Source organism: Scatophagus argus, chromosome 10 (assembly GCF_020382885.2).
Source record: "Scatophagus argus isolate fScaArg1 chromosome 10, fScaArg1.pri, whole genome shotgun sequence".
NCBI lineage: Eukaryota > Metazoa > Chordata > Actinopteri > Scatophagidae > Scatophagus > Scatophagus argus.
The window spans coordinates 7959013-7985778 of record NC_058502.1 but is presented as its reverse complement, the minus strand read 5'-3'; the positions used below and the strand labels follow the sequence as shown (position 1 = coordinate 7985778).

Genomic DNA, 26766 nt, shown 5'->3' with positions numbered 1-26766 from the left:
TCCAAAAGTCTCCATGGTGCTTGCTAGTCAAGTTTATTTGTTTTATTTTATTTGTCACTGGTTTGATGTTATACAGAAGAATTCATATACTCCACTGATTAGACCACTAAACTGCCTACAAGACTCAGTCATATTAAGTTCTGTCACATCAGTCACGTCAGTTTTACAGTGTTTTCCTTCCAGTCAGTAATAGTGTCCGTGTTGGCCCAGTCATTACAATTCTTATTACCTCAGGAGGATTTTTCTCATGTGTGGACTCGGCCATGGACAGATAATGTAAAATACTGGAGCTGGTGGTGGTTTCACATATGACTAATTGTGAAGATGAAGGTCAAAAAGAGATGCAGAGCAGACTTTATGGAATTAGTTTGTACATGTATGTGATGTGTTGCTTGGGGCTGTCTTTGAAGGTGACCTCTGGCAGCGGAACAGATTAATGAAGAGCAAACCCCATGGTGCCAGAGCTTTATCTCTTCCTCTCTCTCTCTCTCTCTCACACACACACACACACACACACACACACACACATGCAGCATCTTTTGGGACATCACCTGAGTCAGCTGTTCAGTGAAATGATGTCACATCAATCTGGGAACAGAGGAACTGAGAGGAACAAAGACATCATTAAAGAGCCGACATTTTTAAAACATTTAAAAATTACTCCTCTATCCTGCAAGTTGTCTTCTAATACTGAATATTAGCAGTGACCAGTCACGCAAATGAGGTCGTGCGTTTCAGAGCATGGAACAGGAATCTGTGGGAGTCCCACATTCCTCTGGAAAATATGACCCAATGTCTTTAAATATCTTCACATACACACGGGAAGGACGCCAAGATTAACATGATCACATTATACAACAGCCATTTATAGGTCCGGAATACATGAGGAAATAGGGGCCTTTGGATTAGACTCTCAGGGTATTACAAACCTTTAAATGAATTTTAGTTCACGTGTTGTTACAACTAAATATGTTATGCACAGATACTAGTCGTTAATAGGTCATCATACATTTTACAGTAGCTGAATAAGGGAATTCATAATAATCAAAAATCAATTTTAACTTATAGAGTAACCAAACTCCGGGCTTTGAATAGGCTGATATCACCATAACCTTCCAGTCTGTCTAAAAAAAAAAGGTCTTTGTTACAGTCAGTCTGTGTTTCAGTTATACTGATAAAGATACCTCTGTGTACAAATCCTGTTATTTTGGTTTCAACTAAAAATGTATGCAGTCATTCACGTGAGAAACTATGTTGTTATGAAGAAGAGCCTGACCTCAGGGCCAGCAGAGGCTGACCTGAAACAGAGCAAATATTCACTTCCTGTTTGAATATCCGTCTCTCAACCTCCTCTCTGCTCTCCATCTTTTCACTGTCTTTCATTTTGATTGTATATCAACTTTTGTGTTCAACAGAAAGGGTTCAGTCCCCTGCATGTGGCAGCAAAGTACGGCAAGATGGAGGTGGCCAGTCTCCTGCTACAGAAGAGAGCAGCGCCTGATGCTGCTGGAAAGGTGAGACGAGGCCTAGCGCACGACACATATTAGAGAAGACGATCTTTACCTTCACCAACGTTTAAGGGTGCTTTCAGATGTGTTGCTTCTGAAAAATGTGAGAAATTACAAGCAACTGGCAACAAGGTGTATCAGGATCATAGTTTTCAAATAATAATAAATAAAAAGCACAAAACATCAAGAAGAAACTGTACATATGCTGTTATCCTTAAAATAGATTTTTAGACAGTCAGCTTTTCCACTGAGATTTGGCTGACAAGTGGCCAGAATAAGGAAGTCTTTCAGATGCTGTGACCATTTATCATTCTGGAAGTCCGTCTGTCGCCTGCCCCTCTCCAGCCTGTCTGTAGGAGAGAAAGCAGAACCCTTCTGCAGCTGCATTTTGCAGGCTGCAGCTGGACATGGGGGTGGTTGTGTGGAGGAGTGGCAGGTTTAGGTCTGATCCCAGAACAACACAGCCAACAGATGCTTGTTCATTTTGCTAAAACCTTCTGGGTAGATTTGCTTTTATTCCCCTGATAACATGCACTCATTCCACCTCCACATGCACCCTTGTGCAAAGCCATTTGTATACACAGGCACTCACACACATACAAACACACTTTGCACAAGCCTAATGGCACTGATTATGCGTGCGTGCGTGCATGCGTGTGTTTGCATTTGTGTGTGAGTGCCACCATCTGAGAGCATTTAACATAATGGCAGTCAGGTATGATAATGAAGCTTCCACACTGTTTGGTGGTATTGCACTAAAATCAGTCCCATTGTAGCACTGAGTAACACTTAATTGCACTCATTTTCTTTAGAGATTAGAAGTTAGACAGTGACTTATTTAGTTTCCTCACATTTTGACCAACAAACATTTTATCCCAAACTAAAAAGTAAATGTTTCACATGACTCATGAGATTATCAGCATATGTTCTGCACACTTTTTTCTGAGTAAATTCAAGTTTTTTGTGAAGTCCATGGGACATTCCAGTGACTTGGTGAGCCTCCTGGTGATTCAGTCCTGGTTGCTGAGTCTGATGGGGATTTTTAATCAAAGACAAGGATATCAACAAGCTGCTACTGCTGCTGCTAGCACTCTAAATACTGCTAGTCCTCCTACCACTGCGAAACAAAAAAATCTAATCTGTTACATCCACACTGTCCAATGACTGGCCAATGTCACCTCCAAGCTTTCTCCAAAAAGGACTACTGAGGAATTCCACTGGTTTTACACATCAAAATGCATTTATATGCATATGTGGAAAAAGCTGAAGAAAGCATTTAGTTTTTCTAGAGGGAGCAACGCATCGATTTAATCTTTTTTTTGTCCAACAGTTGACAGTCTTATAGGAGTGAAATGCTACATTGCGATCCTTTAGAGAACTTTTAACTGTCCCTGTGCTACTGAAGCTAAATAAAAGATTGCCATTTTGCTGATAACATTCCACAAACCCGCAAAAACATAATCATAATCTGTCTCTTGTGATAATGTCATCCTCTCCTAGCTTCTTCTCAATATCAGCATGAAGTTGTTACTCTAAACTGTCTCCTTTGCTGTCTTCCATCTGTTTGATGTTCGTCTCTCTTGTCTTTATGTCTTCACATTCTATCGGTTTGGTTCGTGTGGCCGTGTGTGTTAGGCGATTTTCTAACCCGTTGTTGTGCTACGCGCTTGTGTGTGTGTGTGTGTGTTGGGTGTGTGTGTGTGTGTGTGTGTTGGGTGTTTTAGAGCGGGCTAACTCCACTGCATGTAGCTGCTCACTATGATAATCAGAGAGTGGCACTGCTGCTGCTGGATCAGGGAGCTTCCCCACATGCTGCCGCCAAGGTATCCACAAAAACACACATAAACACTCACACTCCAGTAAATTCACCTGGCTTATGCCCTCAGTGCCATTTCAGACCAATAACAGTTTTCTGTGTGTAATGTCCGTCTATGAAGAGCTAATGCTCAGCCATTGTCTCCCATTCCATCCTGTCTAGCCTATGACGTTTTGAGTGAATGTGCAGCTTAGAAATCACTCAACCAGCCAGAATTTATCACATGTAGCCGGTATATTGGACTTGGTGGTTTACTGGATGCTATATTTTCATATTTCTCATAAAATAAAACTGGGGTGTGCATGTGAACGGACTGCTTCTGTGTAGCACATTAAAGTACTCCAGAATCAGTAACTACTTAAAACCACACACTTTTCTGAAGTTTGTTCCAGAGTTGTAAATGTTGTGTGTTTCCAATTAAAAGCAACAACAACAACAAAAAACACTTTAAGAATGTCTCACACACACACACAGACACATGGTCAGTGGCATATGGTCAAATTGTGGTCAGTCTCAGACTGGGCCTTGGTAGTCTGTCAAAACCATGGAACAAGTATGAGCTGAATGGCAGAACAACCAAAAGATGTTTCTGGAAGTGTTTCTGGCTGGACTGTCATTCAGAGCAGACATCCTACAAAGGGAAACCAAAGCTTGTGAAGCTGATTTATCCTTGCTCGCTGTCTTTCCTTTTTGTCACTGGCTCCGTCTCCTGCACTCTCTCTTCCCTAATCTGTATCAGTTTCTATTTATTCCTTTGCTTTTCCTGCCTCCCTCCCACACTCTTAGTCATTCCTCCCAGCCTCCGTTTCCCTCAGTTTCTCCCTCTATAAACTGTTTTTCATTTGGCTGGGTGCTAAAGTGGGTGAGTTTGGTCTAATTTCAGAGCATTTGGAAAGGGATGAATCTATATGTAGCGGAGGAGTTGTCTAGAAGTGTTTGCACACACAAATGCAAGCAGTGTATGATCACAGAGTGGTGGCATAAAACATGGTGCATCCACCTTGTCTATCAAAACAGTGACTCATGAAATAAGTTTCGCTGTAATAACCCAAGAAGTGATTCAAATGAGGAGGACGGTTTGGAAATAACCCACTCAGTTTTCTTGCCACCAGTGAGGATCCTGGCAGGGAAATCTTTTTAAATGTTTTTAGTTTAATGCTGTCTCACAGGTCCTCTTCATGGCGACCAGTGTGAGAAATGTCGGGATGGTGACTGTTCTGTCCATTCGTTCTGTATCAGTGCTGTTTATGTGTTCAATCAGCTGAGGGAAACCTTTTCTCTGAGGTGTCAAGTGTTCATTCGCAAGATCCTCAAAAAGTGGCAACTCTTTCCTCAAATGATCCGATGATAAATGTAAATTTAGCATCGCTGGGTAAGCCGATGTTTCCGTGCTTGTATTGGGCGACAGGCAAAACGTATCCGGCCCTCCAGCCTTCATGGTTGGCTGTGCATTGAAGTCATTATTATTGCTCACCTGTGGGTCAATCTACAGTTGAGACATTCTGTTAAACCCAGTTGCATGATTTGCTTTAGATTGGTTTTCATCAATAAGTGGATTAGATGTTGAGATGCAAAATGTTACATTTGACCAAAATCTTTGCATGGTAGCCTACACTGATGCCAACACTTCATAGCTCTGTGTTACTTCGGCAGTTGCAGTAATGTTGAACTACTTCTGCTGAACTAGTGAAACCTCTTCTGAGTTTTCATTTTGATTCAGGATCTTGCAGTGCAGGAAATACGGTTGTGGTGACAAATGTGTTGTTTATAGTGAAAATGGTCTAACCACAGTGGCCATCCGACTTGTCTATGCTTCATTTTATGATGACCTCCTAACCCCTGAATCTTTTTGGCTCGCCTCAGAATGGATACACACCACTCCATATCGCTGCCAAAAAAAACCAAATGGAAATTGGGACCACGCTGCTGGAGTACGGCGCCGACACCAACGCGATGACTCGCCAAGGCATCAGCCCCATTCACCTGGCAGCGCAGGAGGGCAGCGTGGACCTCGTGTCACTGCTGCTGGCCAAGAACGCTAATGTCAACGTTTGTAATAAGGTACCTGCTCACTATCAGCCAAGAAGACAATCAGACGGGTCTTAAGGCTTTTCAAAAGACTTTCCAGCACCCTGTTTCCTGAGAGGGATGGCATGTTTCAGTCTTCTTACTTGCTCCCACCATCACAAATGTGTCTGCGTGTTCACACGTGTTTACGCGTGTCCTTTCCACATATGCAGAGCGGACTTACACCACTCCACTTAGCTGCTCAGGAGGACAAGGTCAATGTTGCAGAAGTCCTTCTCAATCACGGAGCTGATGTCAACCCGCAGACAAAGGTAAAGCTTTCTCAGATGGTACAAACACACACACAAATGTATACACAAATATTGGTCTCTATTTTCGTGGTTGAAATTTGATGCATAATCTTTTATTCATACCTAAGGTTGTCTTTGCTGCATATGCTTGTCTATATCTTGTTGTTGTTTTTTTTTTTGTGAGAAACACATGTACACACACACACACACACACACAAGCACAAGCACATTCATCCAGAATCATCTCAGGTGCTACATAAATAAAGGATTGATATCTGAGTCGAAGGTGTTCATGTCTTTATAGATGCGCCCCAGACTGCAGCAAACACACACACACACACACATATACATGTTGTGATGTTAGGTCACATACTGTGAGCTACATTCACTTACACACATACAGGCCTCATAACAGGATGCTCACATTCACTGTGCTGAAGGTTGAACTAACACAAGGTTGTGTGTGTGTGTGTGTGTGTGCTGACATGGCAGTTGTTGACAGCCAACAGGTTATTCACTCACTGATCTCCTCCATTACTATTATGCGCTGTACTCACAATTCAGTGTGAGCGTGAAACATGATGCCGTTTTTGAAGTTCTGTGTAGAGTCAGAGATCACATGCTAAGATGTAGAGGCAAATAAAATGTTCCCATTTCAAAACATTTGTTTATTTCTTGCACAATTATTTCTAATAGAAAATAACTGCCAGTTCTTTCAGACACTGTGACACAACAAGCTGAGGCCTCCATTCAGCATCCATAACTTTATTTTCCTCGTCTTTTTGTCCGCTCGTCCCGTCATGTCTGTGTCTCTTTCTTCATCCACTTCCCTTCATGCAGATGGGTTACACTCCGCTGCATGTGGCCTGTCACTACGGCAACGCAAAGATGGCAAACTTCCTGCTGCAGAACCATGCCAGACTCAATGGCAAAACCAAGGTAGAAAAACACATGCTCACCCACACACGCTGTACGCACACACTAACATGCAGTCTTTTTGTTATGTTTTTGTGTAGATCCTCCTTTAGATGCAGATTTATGCAGAGAAATATGATACGAGACATATCCCCGATTGTGTTTATGTGTCTGTCTAGAACGGGTACACTCCTCTACACCAGGCAGCTCAGCAGGGCCACACCCACATCATCAACCTGCTGCTTCAGCACGGGGCCTCAGCCAACGAGCTCACCGTGGTCAGTGTACAGTACACACACACACAAACACACTCTCTCTCGAACAGAGCTGAAGCTCAACGAAATACTGAATGCTCTTTGTTTTCCTTGCGCCTGCTGTGAATAACTTCCTGCTGGTCTGTCACTGGTCAGAATGGAAACACTGCCCTATCCATCGCCTGTCGCCTGGGGTATATCTCTGTGGTGGACACTCTGCGGCCCATGACGGATGAAAACCTGACTGCCATGGTGAGATACTGCCTTCTTATTGACATATCATGTACGCTTGTTAAAGGCGCACAATCTCTACCACAATTCCAATAAATTCCAAATTAAATCAAGTCAAGTTTGATTCTTTTTAGGTTTTTTTTTAGTACCCAGACAATAAGAGACAGAATGAAAAACATTTCAGAACTCAGCATTTCAGCATCCTCAGTTTTGTTTTGCATGTTTTAGCCCATTCAGTCTCATACACTTAGTATCATGTACTCATTTTCAAATTATTAAAATAGTAAGTAACGTGAAAATAGTTGAATTAGAGTTATCAGGCTCAGTAAAGGTTTCATTCATTCAAGTCATGTATGTCTGGGATATTTCTGCATATCAATGCAGTCGCCAGCACAGTTTCTGATTTTGAAAGTTCCCCTTAGTGGTGCATTCAAGGATTCTCTGACATGTAAGATTTAAGTCTTGGCTACCAAAAGGAATTGCAGTCAGGAGCTACAAGGCAAGCAGTGACGTCAGATGTGGAATGCATGAGACAATCGGCAAAACTTGGTTGTCAGTTGTATTGAGGGAGTTGCTGAGTGCTGAAAACGTGAGATATGCTTCAGAAAATCACCAGTGGTAATGTAAGGTATTTGTCGCTATTGGACAAAACCATGCAAAAATTATTGAGGAACTGTATATCACCCAGCAGCGTACGGCGAGAGGAGTCAGTGCAGATCAGTCAGTGAGTCGGGCTGTGTCACATGTATGAAGTTACCCTGATTACGGGAGAGAGAGAGAGGGCTTAGATTGAAGCTTAAAGTACTTCCTCAAATAGCCCAGGTCACTAACAGTGATCTGACCCTGGGTGGGTGGGGTGGGGATGATAGTGGGAAACAATGAAAGACTGTAGGATGATGAAGAGGTGAAAGGAGAGCAAGAGGAACAGTGAGTGAAGGGAGGTCACTGAGGATCCTGCACAATCAGCAGCAACGTGTATTAGTCATAAATGAAGTAACTTAAAGATGAAGGTCGTTTCTCCACCCCTTTGTGTGATTGATCTGTTATTCACCTTGCAGAGGCCAGTGCTGTTGCTTCATGGCTCTGTTGAAGCTACATGTGCAGCCTGTGACACCTTAGCTGCTCAGTTATGTGGGTAAAATGGCCTTGACAAGGGGCCATGGCTGAGATTCGGTTTAAAGTCCCTATTAGGAAATATAAGTGAAGGTCACACCTCAGTTGGAATGTAAATGCTGAACTTATAGTTGTCTTGAAAATATTGACCCAGTTTCAGATGATGGAACACTTTCAAAATGGTTCATTCTCGAGATATACTCTCTGATTTTGTTATGGGAAATGCCAGCACCAGTAAATCCCTGTATTTTTCTCTGAGCTCTGTGCTCCTTTTTTGAAAGTCTCTGTCAGAGTTTCCAAACATCCACAGCGAGCTGGTAGGAACTTTGGCGATTAGTGGCATTACTGGATACTTTAACAATATCAGAAAGCATACTTTCAAGTTTTAAGATGTCAAGGTGTGTAAGCAACAAACAGGCGAGACAGTGCTTTATGTCGTCTGATTGAGTGTCGACAGCGAGCTCAAATGATCCTTTCACGTATTATGAAAGGATTAACATATTCTTTTCAAACCCTGTTCAAACTGGTTTAAAGTTGAAGGTATTTGTCCCTAAAATAAGTATGTTTCAGCAAAACATTGTTGTTTGAATTGCTCACTTGTCTGTTTTACATTTACAGAGTGCATCAGAAAAACACAAAATCAATGTCCCAGAGACCATGAATGAGTACCTCGACATGTCGGACGATGAAGGTATGTGAAGAACTTTCCCTTCATTCCCATCATTTTCACTTACTGAGTACTAAAATGAGGTTTAGCTGATACCTGCGAATTGTTGCTGTGATTTGAATTTAATGAAGTAAAAATAATATCAATTCACCGCATGATTTCCATACACCCGTCACAGTGTGCTATGTGATATCATGTTCATTAACGTGCATGTTTCACTGTGTGTGTGTGTGTGTGTGTGTGTGTGTCCAAATCACACAGTCCAGGCCAATGTGCCAGAAATTCTCAATGAGGAGTCTTTTTCAGATACTGATGAAGGTATTTGTCACCAGTTTGCCTCCATTGTTGTTTGTTTGTTGGTTTTCCATTAACATACCGCACTTCAGCTGGACTCACCTGCCTCGTCGAGGAGCTAACTGTCAAGCCTTTGCTGTATTGCTGGTCGGCTTTGCTGTCCATTTCCACTAGAAATTCTCGAGGAAAAAATTACTCACTCGACAGCCAGAGCACACACACTTTCCACTCATACAGAAAGCAGTGGTTATACACTTAAATTATTATTCTGTCGGCCCTGTGAGACAGACAGATATGTTGTTGATTGTCATCCCAAGAGCCAATAAGAGGGTCGGACACAGCAGATAGTCTATTTCTGTGAGGTTTTTTGTTATATTTACTGTAATTTGCCCACCATCGTCAAACAAAAAATAAAGTCTCTGCTATTTTTGCTTCATCCAGGAAATCACATCAGCGAACATTCAATTATTAAGCTGTTTTAGCCTTGAATCTGGCTCAGTGCTCTGTCAGGTTTGAGTGTCCTCTTTCTGTTCACAAACTGACACTGCTGATGTTATTTTCACTGCAACTTAAAAAAAGACATTTGTTATTTTTAACTACCACCACAAGTCTCATACTGCACTTTTTGATGTGTCATCCCAACATTAGCGCTGCAGTCTCTTTGAAGGAGCTGCTGTGAGAAAATGAAAGCGCTTCATTCAGATGACAAATTATGAAGAGACCCGAACGCTCAGATGTTCAGTGAAACCATCTTGTTTTACCAAATGTAAACCTCGATGAATTACGTAACATTAAAAAGCCAAATGGCACAGCCAAGTTCATAGTACAAGTCACATTGTTTCAGGCTGCCCACTTCAGGCCTCTCTCGTTTGTTTTGGAACCACAGAGCCAACAAGCCTGCAAAATTGATGAGCTTGTTCACGGGTTGTTGCTTAGGGGACGGGTGGTGGTGGTGGTGGTGGTGCTGGTGGTGGTAATGGGGAGGAGTGTTTCTGTGTCAGTTGATACAGCTAGACTCAACAAGTCGCGCACGCACACACACATATCAGGTGATAATGGATTGTTTTGTTTAGTAGCTACACGATGAAGATCCTCATCTACATCGATTCATTGGGTTATTACTGCCCAGCAGGAATAGCAAAGAGCATCCACGGCCTCATACACTTCATATAAACTGTTTATACTGTGTGCTCAGTTCATCAGCATTGTACTTCTGCAACACAGCCTTGATATTCACTTTGCCCAGTAGTTGCAGCACCAGGCTGGCTTGAGTTGTGTGTGTGTGTGTGTGTGTGTGTGTGTGAAAGAAGGAGTTAGGGGACGTAAAGAGTCTCCACATCTCTCTTTAATCCTATATGAGGGAAGCCAATCCTATTAAACTGTAGGTATGAGTGAGTGCATGGGTCACTCCTGGTACCTGGCTGTTGTATGTGTGTGTGTGTGTGTGTGTGTGTGTAATCACGCTCATCTTATGCTTTCTATGGACTACTATAGCAACTAATTGCACCATCTTCAGTGAACCACTTAACTCCTTGTTGTGCTGTCAGAGTATCTCCATAATCCTTGTAGTACTGGAGGGTATTTTTATTACTATGGCTGCTGTATACTTAAGGTCTTTAACTGTCAGGCACCTCTTGCGTAATTGTTCTAAATTCACTTATTCTTGTGCAAGTTTTTTTGTGTGCAACAAGTAGAAGGAAGAACTTTGCGGAGAAATGTTGCTCAAGATGTTTTTAAAAAAAAAAAATTGGCAAAAATGAGGCCTGCTGCGGTTATTTCATCATTATTTTAGCCCCACTCCCAGTTTGACTCTCTCGGTGACTTCCACAGAGGAAGAGATGGCAGGAGGGGTGCTCAGTGAGGGTTTTCTTCTCCTCCTCCTCCTCCCCGTCACTGTCTCCTCCACCGAGGTTCCCATGCGTTTGCTCCAGCGACCTGTCAGCTGACTGTGCTCTCCACAGAGCGGTAAACACATTTGAGTGCGGCCCCTGTTGGCTCTCTTCAGCCGGAGTTTGTTGTCTGATGCCGTCGAGCCAGGGACGCACCGGGACTTTCTCTCTTTAAATCCGATGAGATGAGCTTTTTTGTTGAGCCGCTTGCGGGAGAATTAACCCCTGTGTGGCCGCTGCTATCAGATGGCTCGGACTTGTGCTGTTTCTGCTCGGCTGTGTGCGGCGTTTTGCAACAGGGAGGCACAGGATCTGTTTGGGTTTGAGTTGCGTTTCTCTGAAGGCGGCAGATAATGTGCGCACCAGCTGAAAAAACGCGCAAGTTATAGAGTGGAGTTAAGTGCGTGGGGTGAAGAGAGGGCAGCGTTTTCCATCAGCACCAGAGGCTCTGAATGGATCACTTGATAGTCTTCAACTCTCTCTGGATTTACTTTTCGTCCTGGGAACGTTTTGTGGAGCTTTAGAAAACTAGAAATAACTCGAGAGATATAAGAAGAGTTGTGATCAGTATGGCTGCTATGGAAAAAGGTAAGTCCCGAAAACATCAGAGGGAGTTTCGGAGACTGGTGTTTTTAAGTCTACAGTGCAAAAAGACACAAAGGGATGGTGTGAGAGTCGATGTGAAATTTTTTGTCTGTTCTATTTTCATCAGTTTTAGTTTTCTACCAGTGGATGGGATAGGTGGCAACTCACTCAGCCTTTAGTTTTTGTCTCTTGGGTTGTTAGAGAGGGACAAGGACGAGGCTTCAGGACGTGTGTGTGTGTGTGTGTGTGTGTGTGTTGGGGTGGCGGGGTTATCTGAGCTGATACGGGACGGTGATACATATTACAGCGGCAGGGAGCCCATTGCTTTCCAGTTTTGTCAAGTCTGACAGACTTCTAGAAAAACACAGGAAGTTAGGTGATCAATTTCACCATCACAATAAAAGTATATGCCATGAATTAGGCCACCAAGCCTGTCTTAAATTCTAGATCGGCAGTGTTACATGTGTTAGCTTTATTTTGCTAACACAAGGTGTATTATTCTGGGCCACTGTTTTGGAACAAAGGCGCATAGAAAACTCCCGACTGGACACTTTGGTTAAAAACAATATACTAGAGTACACAGTTTTTTCAGTATTTAATACCGTAGTATTTTGCCCTTACTAGACAAGTGTACATGCATACACGTACACGAAAATAATATTTCAAGCCTCGACCTGTTTGGAAGTATCCCTACAGCCTAATACTTTTAAACCATAATTTTATTTTGAAATGTAACACCGGAAACGACTATTTTTTTCATTCCCATCTAACTTGACACGGGTGCTGGTGTCTGATCGGAGTGCGGCAGTATTGAAGGTAGGGGGAGGGGCTGCGGTGAAGGAGCAGAGTGTTGCAGGCAGGACAGAGCCGGACATGAGGGAGAAGGGGAAGCATAGTAGCCGCTCCGCCGGCTTCTTTGACCGGCGAGTCATCGTCCACCGGTCCGCCGATCGAGGTGCGCTGCGGTTCTTCACTTTCTGCTTATTCTCTGCTTGTTGTGCTGAGGCTTTGGTGGCTGTGAGACCCTGCGCTGCGCTCTGTCTCTGAGTGTTGTGTGAAAGGAGCTGCGTTTGGTTTTACAGGGGAGCTCCAGATATACCGCAAAGTGGCTTTGCTGCCGAGTGTGATGACATTTTTCTCTGAAATTATTAACCCGTAAAAGAGTCAAGCATCGGCGCTGCTGTGTGTTTCAGCCTCATGTTGTCGTTGCTATTGTGCCACAGTCAGGATGAATAGACAAAAAGAAAAAGTTGCAGGTGGCTTTGCAGTTGCAGTAAGGTATGCTGTGGTGTTGGTGAATGATCCCAGGCCTCCTGTAAGCACCATAATCAAATAAGTGAGGTACTGATGTCGGCGGCGTGGGCTTGTTTTTCTTCCCGACGTGCCGCATCGCACCTCTTGCCCGGATTTGCTTTTGAAGTTAACAGGAGGATTTTATTATTTCACTCCCCGCCCCACCAGGTGAAGATGCGATGACCGGCGACACAGACAAATACCTGCGGCCTCAGGACCTCAAAGAGCTGGGGGATGACTCCCTCCCTCAGGAGGGGTACATGGGTTTCAGCATAGGAGCCCGCTCAGCCAGGTAAGCACCTGCTGTTTTTATTAGATGGTATGAAAACCACTGATGTACTGTGGTGCAGTGCTGTCAGCTATTGGTTCAAGTTGTCCTCAGATTATTGTGGCCAGATTATGTGGTGGATGTTGCACCCTGTACACTCAGATTTATGATGCCTTATCTGGTGTGATATGCTGTTATTATATTGTATAGTGTATATTGGACTGAAATAAATTGTATAATGTACAGCCCCTCCAACACAGAGGAAAAAAAACCCAACAACAACACAGAATAATAGAAATCGCCAGAGAAAGCATCTGGAAAGTTGCCATCTAATGATTCAGCCTGACGTAATGATTCAGCATTTTGTGTGGCCTCATTCAAACCTATGCAAAGATTACAAATGACCCATAGTAATAACACCAGCCATACAAGCGGTATCTTTGAACTTTGATATCTTTTCCGTGAACAGCTGCGCATCAGGATTTGGCTCAGGCCTAACCACAGTTTCAAGTAGCGGACAAACTGTGTGTTGGAAAACTGGCAGGCTCCAGTGAAAACACATCAGCAGCACACGGGACGAGTGCTGGACAGCTCCAGAGTGCATTGTAGCCACGCTAACAGATGGCAGATGCACTGTGATGGCTGGAATGATAAACACAACTTCACTAACTGTGACAGGAAGCCGCTTACATCAGCGGGCCAACAGCAAACAAGGGAAACAATGAATTAAATGGAGAGATTCCATGTAAACAATCCTGTTTGATGAGCCTCCTGGGTTGATATTGTTTAGACCAAAGCAATGAATTGGATTATGTAAACTGCTGTTAGCAGTTTAAAATATTACAAAGATTAGAAAATATAAAATGTTGGTGGCCACATTTGAGGGTTTGAACCTCCAGTTATTTGCTCAAACTGCTGTTTATTTACTACTGTTTATGGTTAATTGGTATGCTTAGAACAAAAAGGGTACTACAGATGAAGTTCACTGTTATTTTTGTATAAACTAACTTCACTATCTGCTACAAAGTAGAGTCAAAAACAGTTCCTATCACACTGCCACTCTTCTGTTATTGCATATGAAGTAGAAGGCCGGTGTGTGAGGATCTTGTGATGTCTCTTTGCGTTGGTGTGCATGCAATGCTGTGAAATACTGTATTTTATTGATCAGCGAGTGTGTGATGCTGAGCAAGTTCCTTTTTCTTCCTTACCTTTCTGTTTATGACATCGACATTGCATCGTTTGCTCTTTGACTGGGCTGCACACACACCCACGAAAACCTAGAAACACCTGTGCCAAGTTACAGCGCACGGTCACGCAAAGTGTCATGTGGGGAATTTAAATAAAACAGAAAGCCGCATCATGCTTGAATGTCTTCAAAATGCTTTGCTTTTCACTCTTCTATTTTGTTCTTTTCCTTGTTTTCCCGCACCCTGTGCCTCATTCTAGCCCTAGAATCAGGTAAGAAAAGACTAGTAGGTGTAGTAGTAGTAGTAGTAGACAACATTAGCTGTGAATTGTGTCCCTCCTTTGTGACAAGTGAACTACTTTTTAACCCCAACCGCACCTCCATAAAGTCGCTAACCCAAACCACATTGCACATCGGTGTCATCCTGTCTTGTCGTTTCTCTGTTTGTTGCCGTCACTTGTTGTTTTTCGGGATCCATTGTGGATGATCACCACTCAGCTTATTTATTCCCTCACGTCATAAGAAAAATCATCACGCCTGCAGATTGAAAATGTGTTTCTTTTTTTTTTTTTAATGCAGGTGTGGAAAAGAGACAATCATGCTTTAAATGAGAAAAAAAGAGCTGCCCTTTTGTTGTTTTTGGAGACTTTTCTTCCGTTTGAGATGTGTGGAATAATCCCCTAACCTTTTTGATGTGGCTCAGAGCCACCGAGTGTAACTTCCAGGGATCAATCGGTTTATTCATAGTCCATCCCTTTTATCCCCCCCCTATTTACAAGTTATAAATTGGAGATTATTATTCAGGGTGATTCTGGAGGTTAAATCTTGATTTACAGAGATGGAAACTTACGCCCCGTACACACACACACACATCAAGGACAGGCACTCAGTTGCACTCATGTACACAGCCCTGACGTGGATATGCAATGACTCAAACAGTTGTCTCTTTGAGTCCACACAGATGCCTCCTTAGAAACATTGAACCATTGGTATATACATGGAGATGCGAGACAAAAAAAACCCCAAGTTCTTTGGATAAGAGGAAGTGTAGTTACCAGAAAAGGCAGGCTTGACTGATCAACAGTGAAATGAATGGATTGGTGTGGAAAGACGAAGGGATGTGAAAGAGAAGGATGGCGTGAAGAGGAAAGCAGCAATGTCGAAAAGTAAGAAAAGTCTCCCAGTGAGTGAATTGAAAGGTAAACACACCAGAGTCGTTGCAGCTAGATGACTTTGAAACAGAAATAGTGGGGAGAGCGTGGCAAAGAATGACGTGCAGAAATAAATAAAGAAAATGACATTTTGGGCGAGGAGAGGCGGATGAACAGAATGAGAAAGAGTGGGGAGCTGTGAAGAACAAACAGAGAGGGTGGGGGGGGGGTATAGCGGGAGGGGTCGTAGCGCGGTGCTGCCATGCCAGCGAGTCCATTCAGGCCGTGCAGAGTTGCTTGGTAACTTCGATGGCGGGGTAGGCAGGCTGTGCTGAATAAAGGGCTTCTCTCTGTGCTGAATAGTGTGCCCACTCAAACACGCTGAGCTCTGCATTTTCTCCCCCTCGCTCTCAGCCGTTCTCCACCTCCCCGCACTCACAGGCGGGACTCATCACACATGTACTAATACACAAGATAAGGCTCAGAGTTGTCGGCCTTGTCACTGGGATTTTAGCCTTTTGCGTGTCCCTTATGACACACAAACGTGTTGTACAAAAACACACTCATCCCGTTGGTTATTTATGTGCCAATACACACAAGTGCTTGCATGTGAAGCGTTCACACAGACATTTTGGCTTTTATGCTCTGATCAAACAACACTAGGAAAAAAAAAAAAAGCCCTGAAAGGAATTTACAGCACTGCATTGAGTGAGTGGATGCAAAAATTGGCACACGTCACTGCACACACACACACACACACACAGAGCCATAAAGCAGACCACAGCAAGACAGATAGAAAAGACCAGCTTCCCTTTGTGCTTTGCTGCTCTCGAAAAGGTCCGGGTCAGCTGCTAATCCTAGAATAAAGAGCGATGTCGGTCTTTGAGCTCGAGTCTAAGTTTAAAACACTTTTAGTAAACCTTATTAATGCCGCCGTCAACAAAAGACCTGCACAGAGAAATTCTCAACTGGCGGCCAGGTGCACATACTTACAGTCCTCCAGTCTGTCCTGTTTCATCTGTTAGACACACTTAGTTGCATGTTCATGATGCACACCAACCACGCCTGACCGCAGCAGTCGCGTGCGTTTTCCTCCAGTCTCATCCGACTATCTCTTAATGCAAACAAACTGACCTCACTCACATTTCCATCTCTGAATAACTTCCTGCAGTATCTGATCCTTGTTCAGCTGCGGGCTCTTCCACCTCTCTCTATTTTCCACCTATTACTTTTAGACTTTTTCTGTCCAGTAATTTAAAAAACTGGTTCCCTGGAGGTTGCATGTAGTAATGGATTCCTTGCTTTTTGTTTTATGTTGTGCTCCCCCGCTCGTCACTTGTTGTTGCCCGCGGCGCTGGGTTGCGTGGTAACATGTAGCCTCCGCTCCTTCAGTTCGGATAGGTCCAACACACTCAACCGGAGCTCCTTCGCACGAGACAGTATGATGATTGAAGAGATTCTGGCTCCCACAAAGGACACGGTAAGATCAATTTCTTCTTCACTCTTCATCTTGTGTTACTGCCATTTCGTGTCTCTTGTTCACCTGGTGTACCCAACCTTTGTCTCTCGAGTCTCTGATGACATTTTTCCATTCCCTGTCATCTTTAGCTGTCTGTTTTTCAAGCTTCAGCTTTGGCTGTCTTTCTGTCAATGGCCCTGGTAAAAACACAGGCTGAGTGGAATTAAAGCAGGGATCAGGATAGCTTTACTTGTCTTGCACCAAGGTCATAACAGAAGCAGTGCTGATGCCATGCTTGCTTTTGCCAAAGTGCTGAGGGTGAGTGTATGGCACCTTGACGAAGAGTTTTTTCAAACTTAAGAGCTTTGGGAGACCCCCCCCCCCCCTTTTGCTTTTTCATGGAAAAAAAAATAAACTTTGCAGAGCTCTTCTGTCCAACATTTGTTTTGGTGGTTAGGAACGAAAACAGAACTGTAACCTCTTACATTATAAACAATATTAGTAATATAATCCACAAGTTTAAGGACAACATCACCCAAATTCTCAAACATGGCAAAAAATACGCAGTTAAGTCAATTTTTTTCTTTTGCAAAACATGCAAAGTTGTGGACTTCCAGGGAGCTTCCGGTTAGAAGTAATTGATATTGTAGATGATCTCTGAGATTTGTTTCAGTTTTAGTCACTATAAACTGCTACATATGATATGTCAGGTTTCAGTTACAATCACACATCCTACAATCTGTAGTGGGATCGCATGTATTTAGATGCTTAAATCGTGGGACCTTCTCATCTTCAGGGAGATAAGATCATGTTTTCTTTGGTGGAAATTGGCAAACAAAACAGAATAATTTCCCTTGTCTGGACTACATATTTCCCTCAGTGTGACTTCTGAACTGTCTCTCTTCTCCCCTAAGCTTCAGAGTGTCTGTAAAGACATTTCCTACTTGGTTGACCCTCTCAATAAGGTATAAAGTGTTCATGGATGTCAGTTTTGTCATCATCCAGTCACTGGAGTACAGCTCTCACTTCTCTTGAGTTTTGTGCTTTGTGTATGTGTTTGTCTTGGGCCTATGCCATTTTCATCTCATTCACAACTACTGTGTTTAGTGTCAGGTCACTCCCATGCTACTGTATTTGTTCACATACATAACAGTTCATTAAAGCTGATATCAGTGTATTGCTTAAGTTATAGTAGCACATTTCCTGTGTACTTTTTGTCCTGGTGGAGGTGAGGCTGCTGATAATGGTGAGAAATGTTGCTGAAATATGAGTCAAAAGGCTGTAAATGTTATCAGCACCGTACCTTGCATGACCAGAGGGACAGGACAATCTGTTTCTGTCATGTCCATGCAGTTATTAATAATTAACTCACTTTTGTCTGCTTTGTGTACCTTCTTTGCCTTCCATTCACTTTTTCCTGTGTCTGTCCCTTATTGAATTTTATATAATCACTTGTCTGCTGTTGGTGTCATCTCCTCCATCTTGACTTGTTCCTCTTCATCAACCCTTTCATCCCTCGTTCATCTTCCTCGATCTCCCCCTGCTCTTCTCCCTCTTATCTTGTCTCCTCTGTCTTTGGATCCTTTGCTCCTCCCAGCACCTGGCTGTGACCAGAGACTACAGCTCGGAGTGCATGCGGCGCTACAGCTGGACTCCAGACACCATGGACCACAGCCACAACACTGTGTCCAGCCCAATTCACTCTGGGTAAGAGCAGCCGTTGCTGTTTTATATGATCTGTCAAGATATATTGCACCAGCATTTATGCACTGCATAGACAAGTGTATTGGTCGCGTGCAGAGGCATAAAATGCATGTACAACTATTGCAGAAATCGTACGTTTTCTATGCGTATAGCACAGAACTGTTGTATTGTTTTTTTGTCCCCCTCCTTGCCTTAAGAGTCAATAATCAGCAAGCCCTGCAGCACTGATGCAGACAAGGTGCAGAGCTGTGGGATTTCTGCAGTGCTGCTACTGTACACACAACATTACAGCAACAAAATACACAGTTCATCCTCCGAAGCTCTCATGTCATACCATAAGGCTAGAGACGCGTTCCAGAAGTCACTCCGCCGTGCTCTACTTTCCATCCTCACAGAAACAAAGAACACACTCATGGCTCATGTGTTTCATTTGGCTGAACTGATATGCCGCTGACATACTTTGAATATATGACGTTATAAAAATGTTAAGGCCTGCTGCTCTAAGTAAACAGTGCTGTCATTGGACGTGCATCTTTTCTTCGGTGTTCTGCTGAGAAATGACATTCCAGGATCTGTCATATGCAGTTATGGTTCTTTATTGCTATTTACTGACTCATTATTATTTCTTTGTGTGCGTCTGTCTGTTCATCCAGTATTTTGTTCATTGTCATTTTGTCCTCATTGTGTATTTTGTTTTCTCTTTCCTTTGATTTTTCCTGCCATGTAGTTTCAAATCTTTCTTTCATCTTTAGTAGTTATTACAGATCCCAAAAATGATTGTGAAACTTTGATACTAAAACTAGGTTCTGGGGGGGGTTTACCTCCTGCATTGCCTCCATGTGTTTATTTTGCAGCTTCTCCTCCCCGCTCCCTCAGTATGACTCCAGGTGATGACTGAGTTCGCTGCTTTCACCCATGATGCCGCAGTGATGTCACTCACTCCTCCGCCTCTGTCTCCCTCTCTCATCTCGTCACTCACTCTTTTCTTCTTAGCCTCCCTCTCCTCCTCCAGTTTGTGCTCATCTCATCTTGCGGTCTGGTGTTTCATTTGCACTGCCTAGATGTTAGAAGTGTGTAGTCAACATTGTTTGGAAGTCTTTCATTGATGTGCCATTTCTCTCTCTCTCTCTCTCACAGTGCACATACACACTTCCTTAAAACCTTATGGGCATTTTGCTGTTTGCGACGTACACGATAGAGAAAAACAACTCTGCAGTGCATAACACAACACTTGTAGTGAAAAGAAAAGCAACATTTGGCTTCAGCCTACACCCATGCTCACTCTTCACTTGTGTCAGTGATAATTTGAAGAATGGGACACATCACGTATTAATCACATTAACCCTACTTTGGTGAAACATTTGTGCAGGTGTTTAATATTTGATCAGTGGATGATGCTTTAGAGGAAATGAAACCTTGGCAACAGTTTCATCTTCTGCCTCAGAACTGGAAACTAAACTTTCTGCAACATCATTAGCCCCTCTGTTTAATTTCAGAAAGTGTTACATGTCCTAAATCGAGGCAGATGAGGGTGAAAGCTGCCAACTTTCAGAGCTCAAAGCATCTTTTTCTTTTCTTCTTTTCTGTCTCTTTCTCTATTTTTGTTATTTTCTCTCTTTTCCTTACTTTGTTTGGGTGTACGGTGATCACAGCATGGGAATCGTCCTCCTCACTAGTGTCTGTGGTATGGCTTCTGTCTGTCTTTTGTATTGTATCTATTTTCCTCCCTCCTCTAAGACTTTTTTTTTTTTTTTGCTCTTTTTGCAGGTTCCTGGTCAGCTTCATGGTGGACGCCCGCGGCGGTTCCATGAGAGGCAGCCGCCACAATGGTATGCGCATCATCATCCCTCCCAGGAAGTGTACGGCGCCCACACGCATCACCTGTCGCCTGGCCAAAAGGCACAAGCTGGCCTACCCGCCACCCATGGTGGAGGGAGAGGGGCTGGTCAGCCGGCTCGTGGAGGTCGGACCAGCGGGGGCTCAGTTCCTCGGGTAGGATGCCTAGGAGTTGCACTTTTCAGCAGCACAGGAGTTGAATCAAATGGGATATTTTGTAATATCTGCTTAAAATATCATGACTCAGAGATGATGGTTGTGGATTACCTGTCCTGCTAATGAATGAGTAATCATCATTAAACAAGAGAGACCTTCATAGCTGCCCTTTCGTCAGACTGTTTTATCGTGTTGTATTTTCTCTTTCAGCCCTGTGATTGTGGAGATCCCTCATTTTGGTTCCATGCGTGGGAAAGAGAGGGAGCTGATTGTGTTGAGGAGCGACAATGGTGACACGTGGAAGGAGCACCAGTCTGACACGAGACCGGAAGATCTCACTGAGCTGCTTTCTGGAATGGATGAAGGTAAAGAAAAGGTTATTCAGCTTGGTTTAACATTTAACAATTAGAATTTTGTTGTCCACCATTCAAGCTGAAGGCAAAATTAATCCACTTAGGAAAACCTGTACCTGAAGTCACCAAAATCTACATGTCAGATGGTAACCTAGAAAATCACATTTTCCTTCCAGGCGCATGTTTTCCTTATTCAGGTTCCTCTTTTGTCGTGACACTGACCAATGTGCCATACCTCAGTATCACCTCTAAGTGATATTTAAGTGGATCTATAAAGTCACAAATTGTTTTTCGAGACAACAAACACACAATGTTGCTTTAAGTCACATTTGCGAAAGTAACATCTTCTGTCACAGAGCTGGACAGTCCCGCAGAGTTGGAGAAGAAGCGCATTTGTCGCATTGTCACCAGAGATTTTCCGCAGTATTTTGCTGTGGTGTCGCGGATCAAGCAGGAGTCCAACCACATGGGTCCCGACGGAGGCATGCTGTCCAGCAGCACCGTGCCCATGGTCCAGGCCTCGTTCCCACAGGGGGCACTCACCAAGAAGATCCGCGTTGGCCTGCAGGTACAGCTGGACCTTTTTGCAAATTGCTGTACACTGTATTATTTATTTATACTTGGCCTGTTTTTGGTTGAACATTTGATTCCGCCCAACATGCCTGGACTCTTTCATTTCATGGGAGGCTCAGGAAATGTTTGACCAAACATTTTCCAAAGTTTAATTAACAAATAAACACTGAGTCTCTTTCTCTTTCTTCCTGTGTTTGCGTTTAGGCCCAGCCTGTGCCAGATGACATGGTGAGAGCCGTCCTTGGCAACAGAGCCACCTTCAGCCCCATCGTCACTGTGGAGCCCAGGAGGAGGAAGTTCCACAAGCCTATCACTATGACGATCCCCGTCCCACCTAGATCGGCAGAAGGACATCCCAGTGGGCACCGAGGCGACGCTGCACCCTGCCTGCGTCTGCTCTGCAGCATCACAGGTGAGTGGACCTGCAGATAACCAGAGCATGACGCCACTATAGCAGTGCCTCTGTCCGAACTGCTTCTGCAGGACCAGCTTTGAGTTTCAGGTCTTTTAATTCAGATAGTTTGATGGTTTGTGGAATGGGAATACATGTTATTTATGAGAGCAGACATAGTTGTACATCAATTTATTGTACGTGAAACAGAGTTAGTAACTCAGAGTCGCGTGAACTGAATATCCGCAGGTACATCAGGCCAGCTTTGATATCTTTGAAAAGCTACTGGACAATAGAGGGAAGATGAAGTGCTGGGAAGATAAAAGGACGACTATTATGAAAGCTAAGATGCTGGCTCGGCTGTAAAGGCAGTGAATTCATCTTTTTGCCCCTGTCTCATACAGGAGGGACGTCCCCAGCCCAGTGGGAGGACATCACTGGGACCACACCACTGTCCTTTGTAACGGATTGCGTCTCCTTCACCACAAATGTGTCGGCCAGGTGAGACACGCACACACAGCAGAGCACAGCTGAAGATAATAAATGCAGAAAAAGAAGAGTGTTTTGAATACCACACAGTCAATTAACCCTTAATGAGGTGTTAATGAATTTTCTTTATTATGTAGTTATAAATTAGAGGTTTTAGGCTGCTGGTTGTACAAAACAAACATTTTAAGTCATCTCCTTGAGCCCTGGAAAACTGGGAGGGACATTTTTCTGTTGTCTAAACAACAAACAGATCAATTAAAGAAATAGAGCCATGCTAATTAAATTAATAGTCAATAACCATTTGATGGCCATGTGTACTACAAAAATGTTGCAGCTATTTCTCTCCAAACCAGGGTAATAAATATTGTTTCAAGCACCACAGTGAATTAAAATATGTCCAGAATTTTCCATTTAGATAAAAAATGCAGTTTATTGATCTATTGGCTAAAATGTGGAAGAAACAGCAAAGTCCAAAGAATTTTCAATCTCTGCCAGTGAGTGTCACAAGAGAAAAACTTTTTTCTTGACTTTGACTTCGTCTCCTTTTTTTCCTCTTGTTTGACTGTACATGTTATTGCTTAACCTGTTTACTGAATGAAGTGACTTCATATTAGCAGTTCTCTTCTCCTTCTATCTACCTTTATTTAATCTTTTTTTTTTCTTGTTCTGTTTTTGTGCACGCTAAGCAGCTTACACATACTGACACATTTAGCCAAATGGTACAAACTCACATCAACCATACATTGTTGAGGCCTGCCTAGTAATCGTCATGAATTCTCCTCCTAACTGGATTGGAATCATGGGGCGAGTGTGCAGCTTGATATTAAGCAAGCACCCTTTGGTGCTCTGTAATTAGATTACGACACAGCTGTCATGTGCTCACCCTTCAGTGAAAACAACCCAGCTTGTTTGATTTATTACTTAAGATGGTCAAAATGTCCCAATGAAATAAATGTGCAGAGCAGATTTTGGCTGTTCTGATTTGTCCCCATATTAGGCAACTGTTCACTTAGCTGACTTTCAGATTTCTCCTCTCCTCTCCTGACTCCCCACAGGTTCTGGCTCGCAGACTGTCACCAGATTCCTGAGACGGTGAGTCTAGCGTCTCAGTTATACCGGGAGCTGATCTGCGTGCCGTACCTGGCCAAGTTTGTGGTGTTCGCTAAGATGAACGACGCCATCGAGGCTCGGCTGCGCTGCTTTTGCATGACAGACGACAAGGTGGACAAAACTCTCGAGCAGCAGGAGAACTTTGAAGAAGTGGCCCGGAGCAAAGATATTGAGGTAAGGCTGATTGTTTGTGTGGATTTGCAAACCAAGCACTGCAACAGGAGAGTCAAATTAAGAACAAAATGACAAAGGAATACATCTTTTTTTTTTCTCATTGGATGTTGTAGGTTCTTGAGGGCAAGCCTATCCATGTAGATTGCTATGGCAACCTGTCCCCTCTCACCAAAAGTGGGCAGCAGTTGGTTTTCAACTTCTACTCCTTCAAGGAAAACAGACTTCCTTTCAATGTGAAGGTATAAAATGCATTCCTCCTATCACCCTCTCTGCTAGCATTTATTATCTGTGTTATTCCCTCTGGTCTCCTCTCTAAATGTGTCTTGATGATTAAAATTATGTCAGAAATGATTCTCATAATTAGCTGACATCCACAGCGATTTTCTTTTGCCAATAGCCCAGGAAAATTGAAACGGCAGAATGTAATGCTGTACAATCAAGTAAAAATGAATGTTGAGGTCAGAGCTACACAATGTAACTCAGTTTTTGTTCCAGTCTTGTAACGTGTCCATGACCAATGAAATGCATTCTTAAATCCGTATATTGCATGACAGCTTCCAGTTTTAGGAATGTGCAATAGTTTGAAGTAGACAAACTATAGCCATTTCTACGGCTGGAGTACAAAAGAAAAAATGTTATTCGCATCTTTCACTTTGGCGGGCTGTTCTTGAAATTGTTTGTTACGGTCACCTGGTGATGCACCCTGTTTGCTGTCTTTTGCAGATCAGAGATATGGGCCAGGAGCCATGTGGCCGCCTCTCCTTCCTGAGAGAGCCAAAAACCACTAAAGGCCTTCCACAGACTGCCATATGCAATTTGAATATCACACTGCCAACCCACAAGAAGGTAGGGTCACCACGTTTGAATAGTTCATCGTATTAGGCCATATCACATCATCTACATGTAAATGAAACTAAAATACAGGAAGTGTCCTGACATCAAGAGGAGCCATCGGAGTTCATTTGATCTAGAAATGAGTGCCTGCTGCTTGTGTCTTTTATTAGTGTTAAAGCCTGTGCCAGTCGTAAGGCCCCACAACGTACACATGCAGTCACACATGCACATCGTGCTACGTTCTATTGCCTGGCTCACTGTGGTTACATATGAATTATGCAAAATAAGACATCTCTCATTTATTTGTTTGTTGTGGTGTTGATTGATCACAAGAAACTGAAATTATTTTGCTTTTGCTTTTGTTGTTTTGCCGTTTTTATTTTTTATTAATCCCAAAGATTTTTTCTGATGCCTTTTGTTGTTTTTGCTGCTCCATTTTCATCCCCTGAATTTTGTTTCCACCTCCCCGCTCACTATAACGCCCCTGCTCTCTCCATTGTGTCATCTCTCTCCTCTCCTGCAATGCATCTTGGAATACCACAGGATATGGAGTCTGATCCTGATGATGAGGTAAAACACATCTTCATCATCACATGGAACTGCTTCTTCTTTGTCATCCTTTCTGTTGGCTTTACTGCAGATGCTGTCGGAAGTATATGTGTCGCAAATTATATTTTGTCTATGAAAGACGCTTCTGACCGCACGTTGTTGTTCACACCGCTGCGTCATTGCTGAAGTGACCCTTTGTAGTGCATGTGTGGAAATGGCAGTTGTTTTAATCAGCCAGGATTTATTTCTTGTTGTCTTCATCCCAAGTCCAGTGGAGACAGTTGCTGTGCCACACCTCAGCTCGTTTTTCATCTCTACCTTCGTTTTCATACATGTTCAGTGGGATATCACCATATCGCCATCCTTATTATTAACCCATAGGAAGTTTCACACAGGACTATGGTATCTTTTGTCAGCTAAAGATGAAACCTTAACTCTTATCATTTGTCTACTTAGTCATTGTTTTGTTGTATTTGGGGGGGGGGGTCCCTTCTTCGCCCTTGTCCTTGGCTTGTGTTTAACAGAGAATACTAACTCTCTCAGCCGCATGCTAAAACAAATTTTAATCAAAGGGAGATAAGTTTGTTTTTCTGTTTGAGTATTTAAATTATATGTAGAGATGTGTGTTAAGTTCCTTCTACATAAATATACCAACCCAGTCACCAGATTAAATGTTGATATGGGACAATTCAGCATCCAGATTTAGTTCCCTGACAGTATTTTTGAAGGTTCAGTGCCAACAAAAAAAGCACATTGCAACTGCTTTATGGTTACAGTATGGTTAAGGTTAGACACAAACACGAAACAGACACAAACTCCTGTCACTGGCATGAAAGATGGACACAGTGGAACCACATTCATCATGTCAAGGTCCACTCCTTCACTTTCCACTTTGTTACATAAAGGGCATACGATTAACTGCTTTGGCACAGAACTTTGGCATGTGGTCTAAACCCTGTAATGCAGAATTATCCGCTATGAACATAATTCCTGGAGTCTGGGCTGAATATGTACCACTGTCCTAATATTGAAATTGACACTGTTGTTGTAATTTTAAGGAGGTGCACCATGTCACCACATTTAATGATGATGATCTGAAGAACATCATCTTCATAATAGGAGAACATTCGGCTATCATACCATACTTAACTGGAAGTTGGATTTTCCCAGTGCTTACTGTTTAATGGAGTAGACCATACAGACAAAGTACATTTTATCTCTAGCTATTTCATTGCAGTGACATTGAGAAATGCAGTGAGTGAGGAGTTGCTTCAAAACAGTCCATTACTCCCCAGAGTACACGCAGTACACCTGCTGTGCCTCCTTGTGCCAGTACTAACAGCATGTACTGATAAACTAAAAACAGGACCCTGTTTTCTCCCTGCAGTAATTGACATTACTATTTAGACCCAATTCTGATAGATTAGAATATCATTTGACCATCTTTTTTATGTTAAAGCATCCTTTGTTCTTTTTTTTGTTTTGTTTCAGACTGAAAAGCCAGAACGACGTCATACCTTTGCCTCCTTAGCTTTGCGTAAGCGCTACAGCTATTTGACCGACCCAGCAGCGAGTGAGTTTGCCATTTTTACTTACATTAAATTTTTAATTGATTTCAGATATTTATGTGATTTTAATCAGTTTTAGTGC

The 26766-nt window shown here is 43.0% G+C and overlaps 1 protein-coding gene across 37 annotated transcripts in view; it reads left to right on the top strand.

The window, feature by feature from the left end:
• ank3a (ankyrin 3a) overlaps positions 1-26766 on the top strand; it is a 115749-nt gene that overhangs the window by 68783 nt on the left and 20200 nt on the right. For 11 of the 37 annotated variants that reach the window (XM_046402634.1, XM_046402630.1, XM_046402662.1 and 8 more), the window contains 24 exons: positions 1416-1514; positions 3233-3331; positions 5188-5385; positions 5565-5663; positions 6483-6581; positions 6737-6835; positions 6968-7063; positions 8774-8846; positions 9084-9140; positions 13052-13175; positions 16866-16968; positions 17862-17912; positions 18545-18654; positions 19506-19538; positions 20419-20643; positions 20854-21008; positions 21353-21564; positions 21774-21981; positions 22365-22461; positions 23505-23733; positions 23847-23972; positions 24457-24579; positions 25111-25137; positions 26608-26689. In XM_046402634.1, the coding sequence (XP_046258590.1) occupies positions 1416-1514; positions 3233-3331; positions 5188-5385; positions 5565-5663; positions 6483-6581; positions 6737-6835; positions 6968-7063; positions 8774-8846; positions 9084-9140; positions 13052-13175; positions 16866-16968; positions 17862-17912; positions 18545-18654; positions 19506-19538; positions 20419-20643; positions 20854-21008; positions 21353-21564; positions 21774-21981; positions 22365-22461; positions 23505-23733; positions 23847-23972; positions 24457-24579; positions 25111-25137; positions 26608-26689 (2824 nt within the window). The other 26 variants (XM_046402654.1, XM_046402667.1, XM_046402666.1 and 23 more) reach the window with 21 other exon arrangements.